Source organism: Nelusetta ayraudi, unplaced genomic scaffold (assembly GCF_046127955.1).
Source record: "Nelusetta ayraudi isolate G7.1 ecotype Tasmania unplaced genomic scaffold, CSIRO-AGI_Nayr_v1 ptg000004l, whole genome shotgun sequence".
Lineage (NCBI taxonomy): Eukaryota > Metazoa > Chordata > Actinopteri > Tetraodontiformes > Monacanthidae > Nelusetta > Nelusetta ayraudi.
Window position 1 is genome coordinate 13,153,864 of NW_027466054.1, and position 18,283 is coordinate 13,172,146.

An 18,283-nucleotide genomic window follows, 5' to 3' on the forward strand; every position below is an offset into this window, starting at 1 on the left:
ACCTGTGATTCTTGCACTATTCTCTTTTTATCTAAGTGAAAAAATATTTGATATCATATTGATTCCAGTGTACTTTCTTTTGAGGGACTGAGCCCCGGTTTAGGGCTGGCTCGACTGAGCTAATCTTCGCCAAGGAATAAGACTAAATTGTATTTTTAGTGTTTCTTCTTCTTCTTCTTCTTCTTCTTCTTCTTCTTCTTCTTCTTCTTCTTCTTCTTCTCAAAAAAAATATGGTATCATGCAAAAATGAAAACTCTAGCTTCTCCAGAGCGCCACCTACAGACAAAAACCTCATTCCAACACTAAAATTGCCCAGAGAGACCACAAAGAAACCAAGCTGTCGCTTCAACTCCAAGTCAGGCGGATTCTAAAGACGTGGCCGAAGAGCCTTCTGAGTCACGAAATTGTTTGTCTCGACAAAGTTGCCATTTGTATTGTTGTTGCTGTACGTTTCTGCGTTTGATGTTTTTTTTTTCTTTTTGTTTTCTTTCTTTGCCTGCGCAGATCGCTGCTCTGCAGAAGGGAGGAGACAGCTTCCCACTCACTGCCGCCTCGGGCAAAGTGCTCGGCAAGGTATGCCAGAGGACCTGCTGCACGCACACACACACACACACACACACACACACACACACACACACACACACACACACACACACAGAGCAGACAAACAAAACACAACAAAGGGGTTGCATTGCCTCAAAGGCCTAATCCGACAAAATGTGCCTGATGATGTGAATCGGCGTGGGGGGGCGGGACCTGTTACCGAACCACTTTGTCTCGTCTCCAGGCCCTGAGGAGCTCCGACAAGAGCTCGAAGCCCGTGTACGTGTCCGTCGGCCACAAGATCAGCCTGGACACGGCCGTTCACCTCACGTGCGCCTGCTGCCACTACCGCGTCCCAGAGCCTATCAGACAGGTACACACACACACACACACACACACACAATGTGCGCACATGCTGCCAGTCAACACACAGTCTATTCTTTTCGGAGCCCTGTGCTGGAAAAAGACGCAGGAAATGCGATTGTCAGTTGCGAGGCAGAGCGACGTCCTGCTGTGACGGAAACTTGTTGGCGCCGCGCTGCTCACTCGACTTCAGCTGCAAGTCCTGGGAGGTGGGCTTTGGATGGGGTGGGGGAGGTATGAGGGGTGAAAGTAAATCTTCAAGTAGATCTTCCCAGCAGAGACAGGGAATAAAAATGTAAAAGATTTAAGCAGGAATTCAGGGAAGGGAAAAACATGATTTGTGCATTAATAATGATCATTATTAATGATCAGGGATCAGACACACGCAAAGATTTTTTTCTTTGAAAAGGGATATTTTGTTCGTCTTGCCGCATTCCTCTTTTTGTGCTGGCCGGATGAAGAGAGGAAGGTCGCTGGTCTTTGAAAGGCAACTGGGTATGTTGTCAATCAAACATTGTGACTTGATAACAAGGTGTGAATTGTGATTTATAGGCAAAAACTAAGATTATGAAAAGATAAGATCAAAAATAAAGTCTAACACTTTATCGCACCAACTCCAGCAGCTACAGCTGCTAAAAGGTGGTCAATGCAACAGTGGCCACATATGTTGTTGGTGTTGATGATGAAGAAACGCACATTTACAAGTAGCCTGCAATTTACGCATTGGAACGTTTGGTGTGGTCACTCCCCCGATGAAGACACGGCAACAATTCACAGAACTATGATCCTCTAATCTGTTTTGTGTGACCCTGGTGTAAGGGATTCTGACGTTCTCTTCCTGCATCCTGGTTTACCAGGGTTGAGAAGCAGCCAATTAAATCTAAATGAGTGAGTGATTGAACTCATGTGATCATCTTATCAAATTATCTGTAAAACACTGCACCCTTATTCAACAAATACTTTAAAAGCTGCAGAAGATTAAAACACACTGAATCCAGAGCCTCATTTCTGCTGTGTTGCTCCTGAAATCCGGGTAATAGTTTAAAATTCTTCAGCATGTGAATTTTGTTCTCCGCAAATTTGTTCTTTGACCCCGGAGGCAGTGGTGGCGGGTTCATCCATAGGAATCATTGGGTGGCCTAAACATCCAGTTCCAATTGCCAAGTGTAACGCTGAGCTGCCAAGAAGAGATTCTGTGTAATATAAGGCCACGACCTCCCAGTTTGACGGCTGAGACTCTACCGTTGAGTTTAGCACCTAGCAAGAGAAAACAACAACTAAATGGAGACAGTTTATTCAGTGTCTTTCCCTTGTTATTAAAGCAAGACGGGACAAAAGCAGCAAGTGTGTGTGTTCTTCTCGAAGCACTGCAGCACACAGAGCGGGAGAAACTGAGTGACGTCATCACAAATCATTTCTTTTACTCGACAACGCGCGCCTGACCCACTCTCAGCCAAAATGCTCCGCTTGTTTCCCGCCACTAGGCGGTGCTGTGACTCTGCCGCTCCGTGCTCTCTCACCGCCCCCCAAACCTGCACGGAAGCAACTTGGATTCACTGGCACGCTCTCGCACATATGCTCGGAGCCAGGAGGACGAGGAGGAGGAGGAGGAGGAGGTGGATGAGGAGGAAGGTGTGCACAGTGAGAACTGAGGGATAAGCTCACCTTCCTCAACTCACTGCTGCTGCTGCTCCTGCTGCTGCGTCTATCTTTTATTTTTTCTCTGTTCAGTTGTTGTCCTGTTTCCACATATCTCTCCTTTTTGTCCGCAGACGATATTTCATATTCTCTTTATCATTGAACATCACAGCATGGAGAAAATCCCTCTAAGCACCAGCAGCATCAGCAGCAGTTGTTGAGTCGTCGTCGTGTTTGGAGTTGGGCAGCCGCCTTTACGTCGCTCTTTCACTGACGTTTGCGCCTGCAGGCCTTCCACTGAGCCTCCGTCACAAGTTTGTGCCTAGAGCAAAAAAAAAAAAAATCTCTCTGACAGGAAGTGCCGTGGACCAACGCGCATCTCCTCTTTGTAGTTGGGGAGCGGATGAGAAGGAGCCCCAGAGACTGGCGGACTCGCGCAGTAGATGACGAGCTTTTTGGGCGATGACATCATCTCGTACTGAAAACCCCGCACGCCCCGCGTCTCAGTCTGAGAGATGTTGGCATCTGCGTAGCTGCGTGAGTCCTAATGATCAAAAATTCACTTTATTTTTTCCCCCCCTTCATGTTTTTAATGGCCTGCAAGAGCCGCGTTATCACAGGCCGTCCCATTCACCTCACGCACAGTCGTCGGCTCTGATCTCTCCGTCTCCGCCCAACTCCCCGCAAATCACCCTCGTGCTTGGAACTGCATTTTTTTTTGGTTGCAAAATGCAGCTTTATGTGTAATAATAAGGCTCTCCAGTGATGCTGCCTCGGTTCATTTCCGGAGATCCCCAACAGAACAACAACTGCTGTCAAGGAGATCAAGGTTTTCCAGCGACACCTTTTGGGGGAGTGTTGCCTTCACTTCACACTGTCAGCCTCATCACATGTCACCAAAATGTTGTTCGTGGGCACGATTAAGCTGAACACATCGTTCTCCCTCTCAGCAGTGTGCCATACCATCCTGATATCCAGCTTCCCTGGGTGATTTGTATCTTAATAGTGCACGAAATATGACTTTGAGATGCGATACTGCCAAAAGGAGTCATTTATTTATTTATTCATTTTTTTTTACCAGCGTTTCTCAACAGTGACGTGGGAGAAAAGTCCATCTTTTACCTCTTTTGTTGTAGAACTCCACCCTTTGTGACACCACTGGTTAGCAACAACACTGCCCGTCTTTGTCCACTTTGTTTGGTCGGGACCAAGAGGCATCTAGTTACACGTGCAGTTTCCTTTAGGGTGTGAAACAGAGTTGTTGTCTCAAATATGTATTTGGTCGTGTGAGGGGTGTAAATGGATGAATCAATATTTCACTGGACCTTTAACACACATGACTGAATTCATTGCAGCTGCAAATATTCATTGGGGAAACAGAAGCAACCACCAAGAGCGCGAACAGCTCGAGACTAATGAATAGCAAACAGCTTGCTATGGAACTGGAGCCATGTGGGAAAAAAAAAAACATTGATTGGAATAGTTTAAGCTTGGATGACCAATGAATGCTCAGGTGGAAATCGGACGAGATCAGGATGCCCTGATGTTGGTGGAGATTCACTTGTAACAGGTGTGGTGTTGGAACACACAAGGAAACTATTGTGATCCAAATCATCAACTTTCAGACTCGTCTGAAACTGAAGTGTAGCCGGAGTTCCTGCTGGCCTGGCTTACCGGATGTGAGTGACTGTGAAATAATGACTGCTTGACTGCATCACATTACCTCGGCTGAAATGGGTTTGGAACCGAAAGGCGTCGCTTACAGTACAAAACATTAAGGTATGCTTTTATTTATAATTGCCATTCCCCACATCTGACCCATTTTACGGCCGTTGGAATGACGGGAAAGGCTATTTAGGAAGCACACGGGCTGGTTCTCCAGCAAAAGGAGAACGGATGATTTGAAAAGGGAAACACTAGGTGGTGAATGAAGGTCGTCTTGACAGCTTCATACTTCCCTGTATTTCTGTCTTTTCTGCTGGAGTTAACCCTGCGCTCCCCGGTTTCTCTCTCTGTATGAATAAAACCCTTTCGACTTTACGCCGTGACTGAGTTGAAGCCCTCCTCCAACAGCTGTAGGGAGCGGGGGAGGGGTCGGGGGATTCAGAGAGCGACAGATAAAAGGGAAGGATGACATCATGGTTGGATCCCGCAGTCATGTGTGAGAGCACTGCAGCAGCAGCAGCATTGTATCCAGTACAGGCTCAGACTAATTCACGCCTTTTCTTACACTCAATTCGCACACTCCTCCGGCGTCCCACCTTCTCTCGGCGAAGGTGAAGGAAACGTGTGAGGGAGGAGGGCAGCAGACCCCTGACTGGACTCATCATTTGCTGCTGCTCCGGGCTGCGGTCATCGCGGTACCAAGCTTTTTTCAGTTAGGACATTGAATTCTGTTCGCTCCAAACACAATCTGACAGAAACACCTCCTGGGGGAGGAAAAAAGTATCCACAAGGACACACGGATTGATCCGTTTTTTTGTTTTGTTTTTGTCTGGAGATATAAAGATGTTTTTACCAAACCCCAGTCCTGTTGTTCGGATGTGTTCACATTCCAGCCACGGACGAACACACACACGGTAGCCCTGCACGCAACCCCGCAGGGCCATTCGGCCCAAAACACACACGAGCGAGAGACGTCTCCGCTCTTTATGTCCTGTCGGCGGTCAGTTTAAAGGCACCTAATGGACAGCGAGAGAATTGAAACCCGACGCCCTGACAAATACTCCGCTGCTCTGTCAGTACTCCTCACTCGAAATCAGCAGGCCTGCCTGCTGCCCTCCCCGGGGGGGCGACCACAGCAAAATAGTCGGGAGCAGTCGGAATGAATTTCAATTTACAGAGGCGGGAACGTGTGAGTTCAGGTAGCAGCTCTTACTTCAGTGCAATAATCAGAAAAACCCCACGTGTTTATTGTAACTGTGATGAGAGCGAATGCAAATTGCCTCCATCTCAGCTGCAGGAAAGTAATTTGTTTTGTTAATGTTGTTGCAGACGTGTCTTTGGGAGGGGGCGGGGGTGGGGGGGGAGTTTTGTTTTGTTTGCTCAAACTAAATCCCCTGATTGAGGGTTAGAGCGACTGAAACATTTGATAGGAGAACAAAACGTTCTCTGTCTCCCCATGAAAAACAGAATGAGAGAATCGGATATCTGAGAATCAGGTGGAGGAGATTAGCTGATGCTGAGTCTTTAGAGTCCAGGAAGCTGGAGGAAGCCCAGGCTGGACTGACAGCGGGAAGTCTATACTGCTGCAGGAAGTGTGACTCTTAAAAGCTGCTGTTGATTTTATGGCGAGCTTGTGTTGCCACGCAGCTTACTTTGGCGGTGCCATTAGCTGACTTAGCAATTAGGTGAAGTGAACCGCCAACTAAGTCCTCTCGGAGCTCTATTTCCTGTCTGCTCACTGGCCTCCATTAGTCCGTCAGTCAGTCTGTGGGGGGATGGAGATCTTCTGTCCTTACCAGCTCGTTTTCAGCATTCATTATTATTATTATTATTATTATTATTATTATTATTATTGTTAGCTACACAGTGTTCAGTTTTCCCATCATGGCAGCGACAGTAATTCACTGACAACTTCTGCTCTCTCACCTTCTTTCACTTTGCTGTCAGTGTGTCTGAAACCTACCAGTGCAAAATGGGCCCCTTAAAGACCGCCATAATACTTTAATACTTACGGTGTCTCCTGCCACCTCCATATCAGCAGACGCGGCATGTTTCGAGGTCAAAATTCTGTGTTAATATATTGTCACCTTCCTAAAATGATGGCTGATGTTCTATCTTCTATATTTGGCCCAAATCCTCTCATGACAACTTGGTTCAGTTTTTTGTGTTTTCTGAAAAAGTACTCTACCATTCTTTAAAGAATCAACAGTACAGAAATGTCTTGCGATGGACTATTATGTTTTCTTGTTCTCATTGTATAGCTTACAACACAGTAATATCACGAATAAGAAATAAAAACTGCCGAAAATATTTGTATTAGCATTGGTCAATATTATTACAGATGCAAATGCTTGTCTAACTCTTAACTTCATTTGCAAAGTTCTTTTTTGAAGATGTAATTTTAATGTTGGCTGACATTGACTGGATAGTGTCTGAGAGCTAAGCGCACTGCTCTTTGCTTTTTTATTTATTTATTTAAATAGGTTAATTATTTATTGAAATGGCCTTTAACCAAGATACTGCAGCGGTTGCTGTCATTTTTTGAAAGGAAAATAAAACCCTTGACCAAGCCAACAAGATCCGTCCTGGTCTAAATGTGGACACGAGGGCGTGAGGTTCAGCGGTAGAGGCACGAGGGGAAATGGAATTGAGTTTCACTTGGATCTACCTGAAGGTCTCCAGGAATATTCCCTAATCACATGCAATCAAATGAAATTCCACCATCCATTTCAAATTTGGTGAGCGTTTCGGTCCGTCGACCATTATCTCCCAGCTGATAGCCGTTACTCCCCAGTTCCCTCCCTTTCACTCTGCCCTCACCCGCGCTGATGGGAAGATATCCACTGGTAATAGGACCCCGAGGAGCCGTCTGAGAGCAGCAGCCGGTTTCCAGAACCGCCGTCCCTCTGAGAGCCTCATGCGAAGTGGAAGTCACTAATTATTTCCCCTCTTCTTTTGCGCCAATCACCTGTGTGGCGCCGCCGCTTTTCTATTGCTGCACCGTGACTGCAGGTCAGACCGGAATTCACAGCGAGGGTGTTTCTAGCAGAGTTTCTGGAAGTATCAGCCACTTTTGACCCCCCTCAGAAAGTATGTTCTGAGGGGGGGAAAATATGTTTATCTAAGGCAGCATTACCCACACAACACATCCGGCCTCCGTTTTAGGGCATCGTGTAGGCAGTGGGAAGGGAAATGTAAAAGCTCCCAGGCTGCACCAACAGATGGAATTTCAAAGTGAGCAATAAGTGATGAGGAACCTGAAGACATTTTGTGTGGGTGTGCAGGCGAAACAGCAGGTAAATAGTCTGTTGTGTGTGTGTGAGAGAGAGATGTTAAATGCATGTATATCCATTCACTGGCCAGTTTATCAGGTGGAGCATTCAATAGCTTATCAGACAAACACATGGTTGCAACTCAGTGCATCAAGGCAGGTAGACATGGTGAAGACACCTTGCTGAAATTCATAGCGAACGTCAGAAAGAAGATAAAAGGAGATTCAAGTGACTTTGAGCGTGGTGAACATGGTTGTAGGCACCAGACGCCAGGCTGACCGGGGATTTCACCACATCAGAACCAGAGAAAAATGTCCATATGTGGAGGAAAATGTCTTGGTGGTGTCAGAGGTCAGACTGGTTGGAGACCATAGAAAGGCAACAGGAAATCACCATTGGTTAGAAGCAAGGTCTGCGGATTAGCCTCAACCAACCAACCAACCTTGAAGCAGTTAATGCTATATGAATGCTGTAAATGTATTTATATACACATTTATATGCATATATGTGTGTGTATATACATATTTACTCTATGTATATATATATATGTATATATATGTATATATATGTATATACATATATATATGTATATGTATATATATATATATATATATATATATATATATATATATATATATATATATATATATATATATATATATATATATATATATATATATAGGTCTGCGGATACACAGACATATACATATATATATATATATATGTATATATATATATATATATATATATATGTATATATATATATATATATACACATATATATATGTATATATATATATATACGTATATATACGTATATATATGTATATATATATGTATATATATATATATATATATATATATATATATATACATATATATATGTATATATATATATATATATATATGTATATATATATATATATATATATATATATATGTATATATATATATGTGTGTGTGTGTGTGTGTGTGTGTGTGTGTCTAGTGAAGGTATAGTGGTTTGTGAGTTTGTGGTTCAGTCGATTTCTTTCGTTGCTTCTCTCTTGTTGCATTAACAGCAACCAGCGGCATTGAAAAGTGTCATCCTCCATCACGACACGTCGTCTTTTCCCCGCGACCGTCGTCCCGTGTGTGTGTGTGTGTGCTTCACTTTTGATGAGTCCTCACTTCCTGTTCTTTGTTTTGTGTCCTTGCCCCGCCCCACTGTACCGGCTCCTTCTTCCTCCCTCATCCATCCATCTTCACCACACCTCACTCCCCTCCCCTGCTGTGTCCCCACTCTGAATAATTCAGACCACTGTTTTTTTCCCCCCTTTTCATCTTTTCGCCTCTGCAAGTCACTCAAACAGAATGCATACTAAAAACACATGAACACCAAGGCTCAAGCTAGTAAATTGTGTGTTCTCGCGGGCAGCAACACTCGCCATCTCTGCCTTGCTAATCCAGCACTAAAATACTGACTTGCCAGAGTTTGTTCCCCACATTGGCAGCGTTTTGAGTTTAGAGTTTTTTCCTAACAAATCTTCCCTCACTTTTAGCATTTTCAGGTCTCATTTTCACTGCGTGTGGTGTTCCTGTTTTTCTAGCTGCTTGAACAAACCATGGATCAGCTACAACTGACTTTAATTTTTATGCAAATTTCCCCATCGTGGGATCAATAAAGGTCTTCTTCTTCTTCTTCTTCTTCTTCTTCTTCTTCTTCTTCTTCTTCTAACTTACTTATCCTCCTTCTTGCTCAGATAGAGGTCAAGTCTCACAATTTTGTGAGAATAAAGGCAGTGCAGTTGCGAATCAGTTAAAGGACGTCTTTCTAACATTTCATAAAGGATCTTTTTTTTCTCCTGTACTTCAGTTGTTTTGTATCATTTTTGTTGTTTTGTGAAACTCCAAAAAAAAAAAAATCATAACAGACACAATTGCTGCTTAAAGTCTCCAAATTCGCATTCTTGAAAAGAAAAGAAGAAAACTTTGCGCAATGGTGAGAATGCCACGGTGACTTGACATTTACAATGACAGCAAACCGGCGACGTCTCACAGAACTTGAAGAACTTGAGGGAAATGCCGAGTCGTGACGGAGTCACGTAGGATGGCCGGGGGTGGTTAGGGCGGGGGGTGAGGAGGGTGACACGGCAGTGAAGATTGACACCGGTGCTCCACCAGCGGCAGTTTGTGGAACTTTTCCAGACGGGGAGAGCAGGGAGGATGTGGCTGGTTTTTAACCGGAGCTGCCCTTTAGCGCCCAGAGGCTGTCTAAATGTTAATATATGATGATCTGACATTCTGACGCTCCAGCCACTGGACTGCAGACCTCCATGAGGGGAGAGGAGGGAAATTTAAGGCTGAGGGAATAAAAAAAAAAAAAAACGAAGTCAGCCCTGGGGTGGGTAGGGTGGAGAGCGGCAAGAGGAGGAGAGACGGAATGACGGACGGAAGGAAGGGCGGACGGATCTGATGGAAAGTTTAATGATACGAGCTGCACGAAAAGATTTGTGGGAAAAAAATAAATGTATAATTGATAGGAGATGGATTCTGGGGAGGAGTTTGTGTTATGAAACTGACTGCGAGGACAGCCGGGCGCCGAGAGGCGGCTGACATCGCTGCGAGGCTTCAGGGCTTCTGAGGGCTGCAGGATAAAGAGCCGCCTCAGGCCACTGGACCAGAGCCAGGACTCAGACACTTCTGCACACGCCTGTGTGTGTGTGTGGCCTGAATGAACCCAAAGAGCCTGCGGAGGGTCCAGCAGGTCCACATCTGTTCACCTCTGCATTCCCACCATGGCAGCGATGGAGGCAGAAAGAGGAAATTAAAAAAAAACACAGGGAAGAAGTGGTCAGAATTAACATTAGAGGTTTTTTCTTTTCTTTTCTTTTCTTTTTTTTACTCTTCTTTTCTTTTCCTGTCTTTTCTTTTCTTCTCTTTTCTTCCCTCTGCTGCACCACGTTGTCACGGTTTTTATGATAAGCCGGCCTCCGTTCCCTGTCTGTCAGATACACCCAGAGCTGTCAGTGTGTCTGCCGCTCTGAACTGGAAAAAAAGCAACCTTTCATCACAGCGCTCTTGAAAGTTAAGTTGGTTCAGCCTCATTCAAGCCAACCAGGTGTGTGAATATATCTGGCTGCAGCTTTTGCAGCTTTAAGATTTGGTTAAAGACACACATTTAAATTCTGTTTGCCACCCTCCCACCTCTTCCCCCTCCAAAAAAAACCCCAACAACTTAGCTTTCAGACAGTGTAAGCAAATGAGTCGCTTCCTTGTTGGAAATGGTAAATACAGGGTGTCCCAAAAATATTTGACATCACTTCGTAGGCCAGTAATATTGGCAATTCTTTTTGAAATAACCTCAATTTTTTTTTACTGACATTATAGAAACAGAAAAGATTTTCAAGTTTCATTTTTGTTCTGTTCTCTGGTTGAGCCTGTATTCACTCCCAAATGGAAGTCATTTTGCGCAGAGTTGACATGTGCCGTGTCACAAGCGGTGCACATATTGAACACTTATGAAATCAGTCCCATAATAAACTTATAATGTTCTACACCTAAACTGTTCAATTTCATTGAGCTAAATTTAGCAGTTTTCAAAATAATTGCTTTTAAAATGATGTCAAATTTTTTGGAACACCCTGTACTTGTAAACCGTTATCAGGATGTTGTATGTGGAGTTGTGGTGCTGAATGCAAGTAACTACTGGTGTGATGCATTTCGTTTGTGTTGACCTGCAAAGCATGATGGGTAACTGCTAATTCTCAACACTATCTTACACTGAATGCATCGTGCGATTGTGTCAAAATGGTCCTTTGTGTGATACCTGATTGCAGGTGTAGGGTGATAAGACAATGCATGAGTGCTTCAGTGTCAGCATGTCTCTCGTTGTGAGTATAATGGAAACAGACATAGAAAAGTTGTGTGATTTTTAGATAAAAGTCCCAGCAGCCCTGCTCTCCCTATTATGCCATTTCTTTTTGAGCCGCAGAGGAAATCCTAAAAAGTGGGTTCCTAAAAAAAAACAGTGGGAGTGCAGGAAGGGCAGAGTAATTCATTATGGTATTTAGGAGACAGCGCAGCTTTAGAAACATTTGTACACCTGACAGTGATTTATGTTGTTTATCTGATTTGGCAGCAAACATAAGTCTGCAGTTTGTTCTGCACAAAGTCGCGATGAAGGCACTTAATTTTCATCTCAAACTTCAGAGGCGAGCGCTCTTGGCTGTGCGGCATTGCGGCTGCGAAGCGCCTCGGAACAACCTGTTAAATATGCACTTTTCTCTTCCTCTCACCCTTCCTCCCTCCCGCCCTCCCTCCCCCTTCCCCACCACAGGCTGACTGTCGCTCCAGAGAATACCTTCGCACACACTTCCCAGCCGCGAGCACATGAGCTCCAAGAATAAGGTGGGTGACGGAAGACGTCACACGCACGTTGCTTTTCGCACACTTTCCCTCTGACACTCTCACACACACACACACACACACACACACACACACACACACACACACACACACACACACACACACACAGTTTCTCAGACTGACTTGTATGTGTGAAGCACACGGTGAGAGACGAGTGGTTTACACTCTTAAAAGCGGCTCAAAAGCTGCAGCTAATGACTAGCAGGATTTCCCCTCCGGCATCCTGCTCGGAAGCCTCGTCATCCTCATTTAATCTGCTGTTTAAATCTGGCCCATTTATTTTTGGAGGAGATATCTTTGGTGAAATCTTATATTCTTCTCCCTTATTAACCAGAGCAACAATTCACCAACAATGACACAGAAATAGAATCCCAAATTTTCTCGATTGTATCCCAGTGTACCGACATCCAATGAGATTTTAATAATCCATAATAATGCAGAATAGTCACACCTTCTCCACTTTCACTCTCAATTTTACACACTGAACAAGCAGAGGTGGACCACCGTGGCACTACAGGAAAGCAAACTCCTCAGACTTCATATGTGTGATGTTAAAATTGTGTGACATCTTCCTGCGATATATATACATATATGTATATATATATATATATATATATATATATATATATGTATATATATATATATATGTATATATATGTATATATATGTATATATATATATATGTATATATATATATATATATATATATATATATGTATATATATGTATATATATGTATATATATATGTATATATATATATATATATTTATATCACTGCTGAAACAGGACAGTCCTGCAGTTCCGCAGTTTTTTTTTAAATGACGGGTTGGTTGTTCGAGGTGAGTCACACTCACCTTTCATCAAAACCCATTAACCAATCAGTGCCCCGCCCGTTGCTACGTCACCACTATGATCCCTGGTCCACCTGCTTGGAACCCCAAGGAAGCAGGTACCAAAATGGTAACAGTTGGAACCGTGTAGGGGCCATTGAAAACCCGGCTGTACCGTACCAAGCCAGTGGAAACACGAGAACAGAACAGTGAGATGGACCAGAGCCACCCCTCCAAACAGCTTCCCCGCCCCCTGGTACAGGTGTCAGAGGCTCGGCTCTTCAGACCGCTCTTTAAAATCTACTGACGCAGAGCACCAGTGTGCTAGTGGAATCCTCCGGCAGCCCGGCCAGAGGTCAAGGAGAGAGGGGAGTGGCTACTCGTGGTGTATAGTTGTGCTCGGAGGTGGGAACGTCACGGCACAGACTGTCGCACAGAGCCGCAGCAGCAGAAGCAGCAGCCTGGAAGGAAGCTTCAGAACCTCTGCCGAGTTTCCAGAGAGGTGCGACGGGCCGGTGCGATGAGCCAAGGACGCCAGAGGTGATGCAGAAACACGGCAGGAGGAGGGAGGAGGAAGTGGAGGAAAGGAGGTGGGGGAGGAGGTGGGGAGAGGTGCAGGAGAGCCTTTGATCGTGTGACTCTCATCTGAAATAACAGGCAGCTACCTCCCTCATTACTGATCACAGCCGCCCGCCCTCCCTCTCTCCCCCTCCCCTCACTCAGACGCTCCGTAAAACTCAATCACCACTCGCTCCGGCCCCTCCGAGGCCCCGGCCACGTGCATGTGTGCGTGCGTGCGTGCGTACGTGCGCTGAATGGGGATGGACCCCACCGGGTCCGCGTGCAGTGCGACCCACCAGCGGGCTGCAGGCGTGCACCTCCTCGGCCGTGAAGCTCTGGGAAGCGTGATGGGATGTCCGTGTTCATCCTCACCAAAGGCCGGAGCGACGAGTCCTCTGAGCGCTCGGCTCTTTGATCAGCCTCCCCGGAAAGAGCAGGAGGAGGCTGCGGGGATCCAGGCTTTTGTGCTGAATTGGCAGCACGGCGGCGGCGGCTTCCTGTCGGCCTTAACCCGGCTTCACCCCGTGGCTCTCAGCGGGCTGCCGGCTCATCGCGCTTCCCCTCCGCAGCCAGCAGCTGCACGTGTGACCGCTTCATTCACGCCGCTGCATTTGTATCCGGGAGTCGTCGTCGGTTTACTGTGAGGAACGTTTAAGTAGCAAAAGATCTTCATCATTATCATCACCATCACCATCACCATCATCTTCATCATCATCATCATCATCATCATCATCATAATAATAATAATAATAACAACAATAATAACAACAGTAATAATAATGATGATGTTGAGAAGATTTTTTTTGCTTGACCACACTTTATTGTGCATTTTCACAAAGAAATGCATTCATAGAACGATAACTTAATAAATAAATAAATAATAAATAGGTAAATAATGAACAAAAACATTCAAACAAAAGCCAGAAAGAAATATTCAATCCTAAATTAACAAGAACTGAAGAAGAAGAAGAAGGAGAAGAAAATGAACGGATGAATGAAGCAGTATTCAGGTTCTGCTCACAGTAATAAACTCGGCAGAACCAAACGTCTTGACATTCTTCCAATCTGCTGGAATGCCTTCAATTTTTAATGCTTTAACTGTTCTCGATGAAAGGCTCTGGGTTTTATTTTGCAGTCAGGAAGAGGCTCCGAGCCAGAGGTCAGGTTCCCTGATAAAGGTTATTATAACTGTGCACTCTTGCAGAGTTTGTGGAATACAGAATAAAGAAAAATGTTACGTAAGCCCGGATTCTTGTAATTCTGCTGCCTCGCCGGAACACGTGGCGTCTCTTTGATACATCGTATTATTTAAACATAAGACTGGCGAGCAGCTTGCGGTACAAAATTAAGAGAAATAAGTGCAAGAAAAGAAAATGCAAAAATCTTTTTCCCAAGTCACTGCTCTCACAAATGTCACCCAGTCTCCTTCAGATTCAGAGCTCCAACTATTTGGCTCTGGTTTAAAATAATGGAGGATTATTTGGAGTCTTTTCTGCAAATGGGTTCATCTTTTTGGGATTCCTCCTCAAAGGCCGTCTGTACATCCCAACACCTGAGCCGCATCCTGCTGTTGAACCTGAGCGCCGGCGAGCTGTCATTTGGGGAAACTTCTTTGTTATGTCAGAAGAAGTTAGAGACAGACACAACAACAACCCGAAAACTTGATTTTTGGCGAGAACGAGCGTTGCTTCAGACTTTCCCTGTGTGGCTGAAGTTGAGCCAGGTGCATTTTTTGTTGTTTTGTTTTTTTTTTTTCTTTGTTTTTCTATTCCTTTGGCTGGGTCAGTTCACAGAATACCAACCGGAACGCAATTTGCTCCTTTGGTGACTTTTGGTGCCTTGAACCGGCGGCGCTCCTGGTCCTCCTGAGCACCGCTGGAACTCATCCCAACGCTCACCTGCAGACGTTGAGGCTGCAGGGGTGGAGGAGAGGGGGAGGGGGGCGGGGGGAGTGAGAAGGGGGTGGGTGGGAGGAGGTGGCAGAGGAAGAGCGATGGCGCCACCGTCTCTGCTGTCAGAGACAAAGAAGGAAAGAGAGAGGCATGAAAGACGGAGCAGCAGGAGAGGATGAGGAGGGGTGGAGGGGGAGGGGCGGAAGAGTGAGACTACAGGGGTGCTGAGGGAGAGGAGTGAGTGAGCGAGTGAGTGAGTGTGGTGGAAAAATCAATGACTGTGCAGGAAGGAAACCGGAAAAGAGAGTCGAGGCGGGAGGATGAAAACTTAGCAGGGCTTGAAGTGATGGAGTGACGTGCCGGACTTCACATCTCCCCCCCCCCCCACCCCTCTTCTTCCTCCTCCTCCACCTGCCTCCACTTGCTCCTTCTCCTTCACCTCCTCCCCCTCCTTCTCCTTCACCTCCCCCCCCCCCCCCTTCTCCTTTTCCTCCTCCTCCTCCGCTGCCAGTGGTTTGCTTGTTTCTGAATTGCTTCATCACTTCTGGCTCCGCCATTTGTGTCGCTTCGCCACGCCCCTCTTCATCAATTGGTCAATTTAAAACGTTTTTGTGCCCTTTGACCTCCCACTTGGGAAGCACCTGGACCGTGATTGAACCTCCCTCAGGCTCCGCCCTCCAAAAGCCGCAGGTAGATGGCAGGTGTTTACGACCTGACTGGAGCACAAAACAGAGGCGCGATGCTTTTTTGACACAGAAAAAGTTTGTGATGGTTAAAAAGAACAAAGAGAGACGTTCTTTGATTCGGCATTCTGATGTTTCTCAGCCGAGTAAAATCAGAGGAGCAACGTTTCTTCTGTTGTCTCTTCTGTTAAAATTGAAATGTCTTTCTTGAGCGCGCACACCGGAGCCGAGACCAACAGATTTTTTATTTAGTTGGTGACTGTGTTAGTCAGTTCCCTCGCTGTGGTTTCCAGAGCACTGATGGTGTGACAAGGTCTGGAAGAGGCCAGAAGTTTTTGGTTTATGTTTTTGTTTTTACTGCACAGGTGATTCTGTCAATTCATATCAATCGACAGTCTTGGATGACAAGTCTTTTAAATATGTATTTGAGCTTTATTCCCTTTTAAAGTAATGCAAATTACAGTTACTAACTTTGTTCAAGTAAAGCTCAAACTATGTTTGTTTTTACTGAGTGGCTCGACAATCTCACTGTACTCAGTCAGCATGTACATTTAGCATCTACATTTGCATGTAAGGAACTTAGTGAGTTGAATTGCAAATGTGGTTTTCTATGTATAATCTGGCTTTCCCTCTCATGGTTGTGTGTGTGTGTGTGTGTGTGTGTGTGTGTGTCGGGCTTTTGACCCAGACGGAGGATTAAACAGTTCTCAAGTCAGTTCTGCTTCTCTGGGACATTAAATAAACATGTTGAGGTGAATTCGGAGCACACAGCTTCAATGATTGATTTTTTTTTCTCCCTGTTTCGTCTTTGGCTCCTTTTGTCTCTGTGCACCACATTGTGAACACAGAAAGTATTTCCAGCTTGTTGAAAAATAAATAATGATTCGGTCTTTTAGTATTCAGTTATACGGATGATGTGTTTATTATCAGAGTTTTATATTTGAAGTAACCTTTTGTTGTGTCTTAACTTGAGCTAATTCAAGCTTAGATTGTTACTGTATACTTATTAACTTGTGCTGTGTGAAAATGTATATTTGTAATATCTTGTAAAGTTGTACAATGTAAGGAGCATCTTGCAGCAATTTATCTCCCAGTACTTAACCTCCATGTACATCTGACTAGGGTTTAGGTTAAGGGTTAAGGGTTTTGTTTGGAGACATGGCCAAAGATTTGTAGAGAAAACATTTTTCTCTTTTTGAGATTCTTTTTTTTTTTTTTGAACACTAAACATCACCGGCCTTTCTTTCTTGCTACTTCCTGACTGCTCAGTATATCATGCTAGTCAAACAACTGGAGTTTCAGTTTCGTGGTTCAGGTTAGTGGCTCATTATGTTCGGTTCATCGCAGTAGTCTGTGAAGTTAGTCATGGTTAGTAGCTCTCATGCATTAGCAGTTAGTCACTCCAGCAAGCATGCTAAATCTGCCAATTAGCAAAGGTTAGCTAGCAGTCTTCAGCTAATGTTAGTTTCATGGTAGCCGTGTGTCTTGAGTCTCTTTTCCTTTCACCATCTTGGCGAATAGTGAATTTAGATACTCAAACACTAATCTGTCAGGACGTCGGGTTCTCCAACAAAGAAACTGCCAAAATGTCAGGTTAGTTTGTTGGTCCCACATACAGTATGACCTCCAGAGGTCTTAGAAAGATCTTAGAAAGACTTCTTAGAAAGTTCAATAATGTTAATATACTGTATATGGAAACTAAGAAACAGGTGGAAGTTTGTAGGACAAACAGTCAAAGTGAAGGGAAGTTAACAAAGACCGAGCAGCAGCAGCAGGAGCGACAACACAAATAAATCACACAACATACAACATGAGGAAACGGCAACACCGCGACAGGCCAGATGATGTGTGAAGCCTCGTGGTTCACCTCTGGAGAAATGTAGCGGCGGGCTCCAGCCGTAGCAGGCAGCTGTTCCCGTTAATCCGCCCGCACACTGCCGGCCCAGCAGCAGACGGACTAGCTGCTAAACATTTGGACCATTTAGCGGCTTAAGAGGCCGACGTTTCCCTCGTGGAGGGGGGGCGGACGGCGGAAAAAACACCGCCGGTGTGAGAGCCTGACGCAACTTCTGGCCTCCAATTTTCAACCCGTGTGTGTGTGTGTGTGTGTGTGTGTGTGTGTGAGGGTGAAAAGTTTAAAAGCAGCAATTGAAGTTGCTTATTATCCGTCAAAGTGCTGCAGCTCAGCTTGTTGTCGAAGCTGTTTGCCTCTCCCCTCCTCTCCTCCCTCGCCTGATTTATTTCACCTGGGCTTGTTTAAAGTTGTTGAGACGTCACCTAATAGCCGCCGTTTGAGGCACCGCAGTCGGTCCTCCTCTTTATATAAAGTCCCCGCTGTGAAAATCCCAGCTCGGAGAAGTTGATGATGAAGTCATTTTTCTCCCCGGGCTTTTCCTCCGTTTGTTGTCTTGTTTCCTCCTCTCTCTTT

The 18,283-nt window shown here is 45.0% G+C and overlaps 1 protein-coding gene across 4 annotated transcripts in view; it reads left to right on the forward strand.

The window, feature by feature from the left end:
• Positions 1–18,283, forward strand: part of LOC142895146 (endonuclease V-like) — a 65,953-nt gene that overhangs the window by 20,517 nt on the left and 27,153 nt on the right. For all 4 annotated transcript variants that reach the window (XR_012928181.1, XM_076035990.1, XM_076035977.1 and 1 more), the window contains exons 6-8: positions 505–573; positions 788–916; positions 11,800–11,870. Coding sequence is in view for 3 of the 4 variants with exons in the window: in XM_076035990.1 (XP_075892105.1) it covers positions 505–573; positions 788–916; positions 11,800–11,856 (255 nt within the window). In the remaining variant the exon portion in view is untranslated. The remainder of the gene's footprint in view (positions 1–504; positions 574–787; positions 917–11,799; positions 11,871–18,283) is intronic.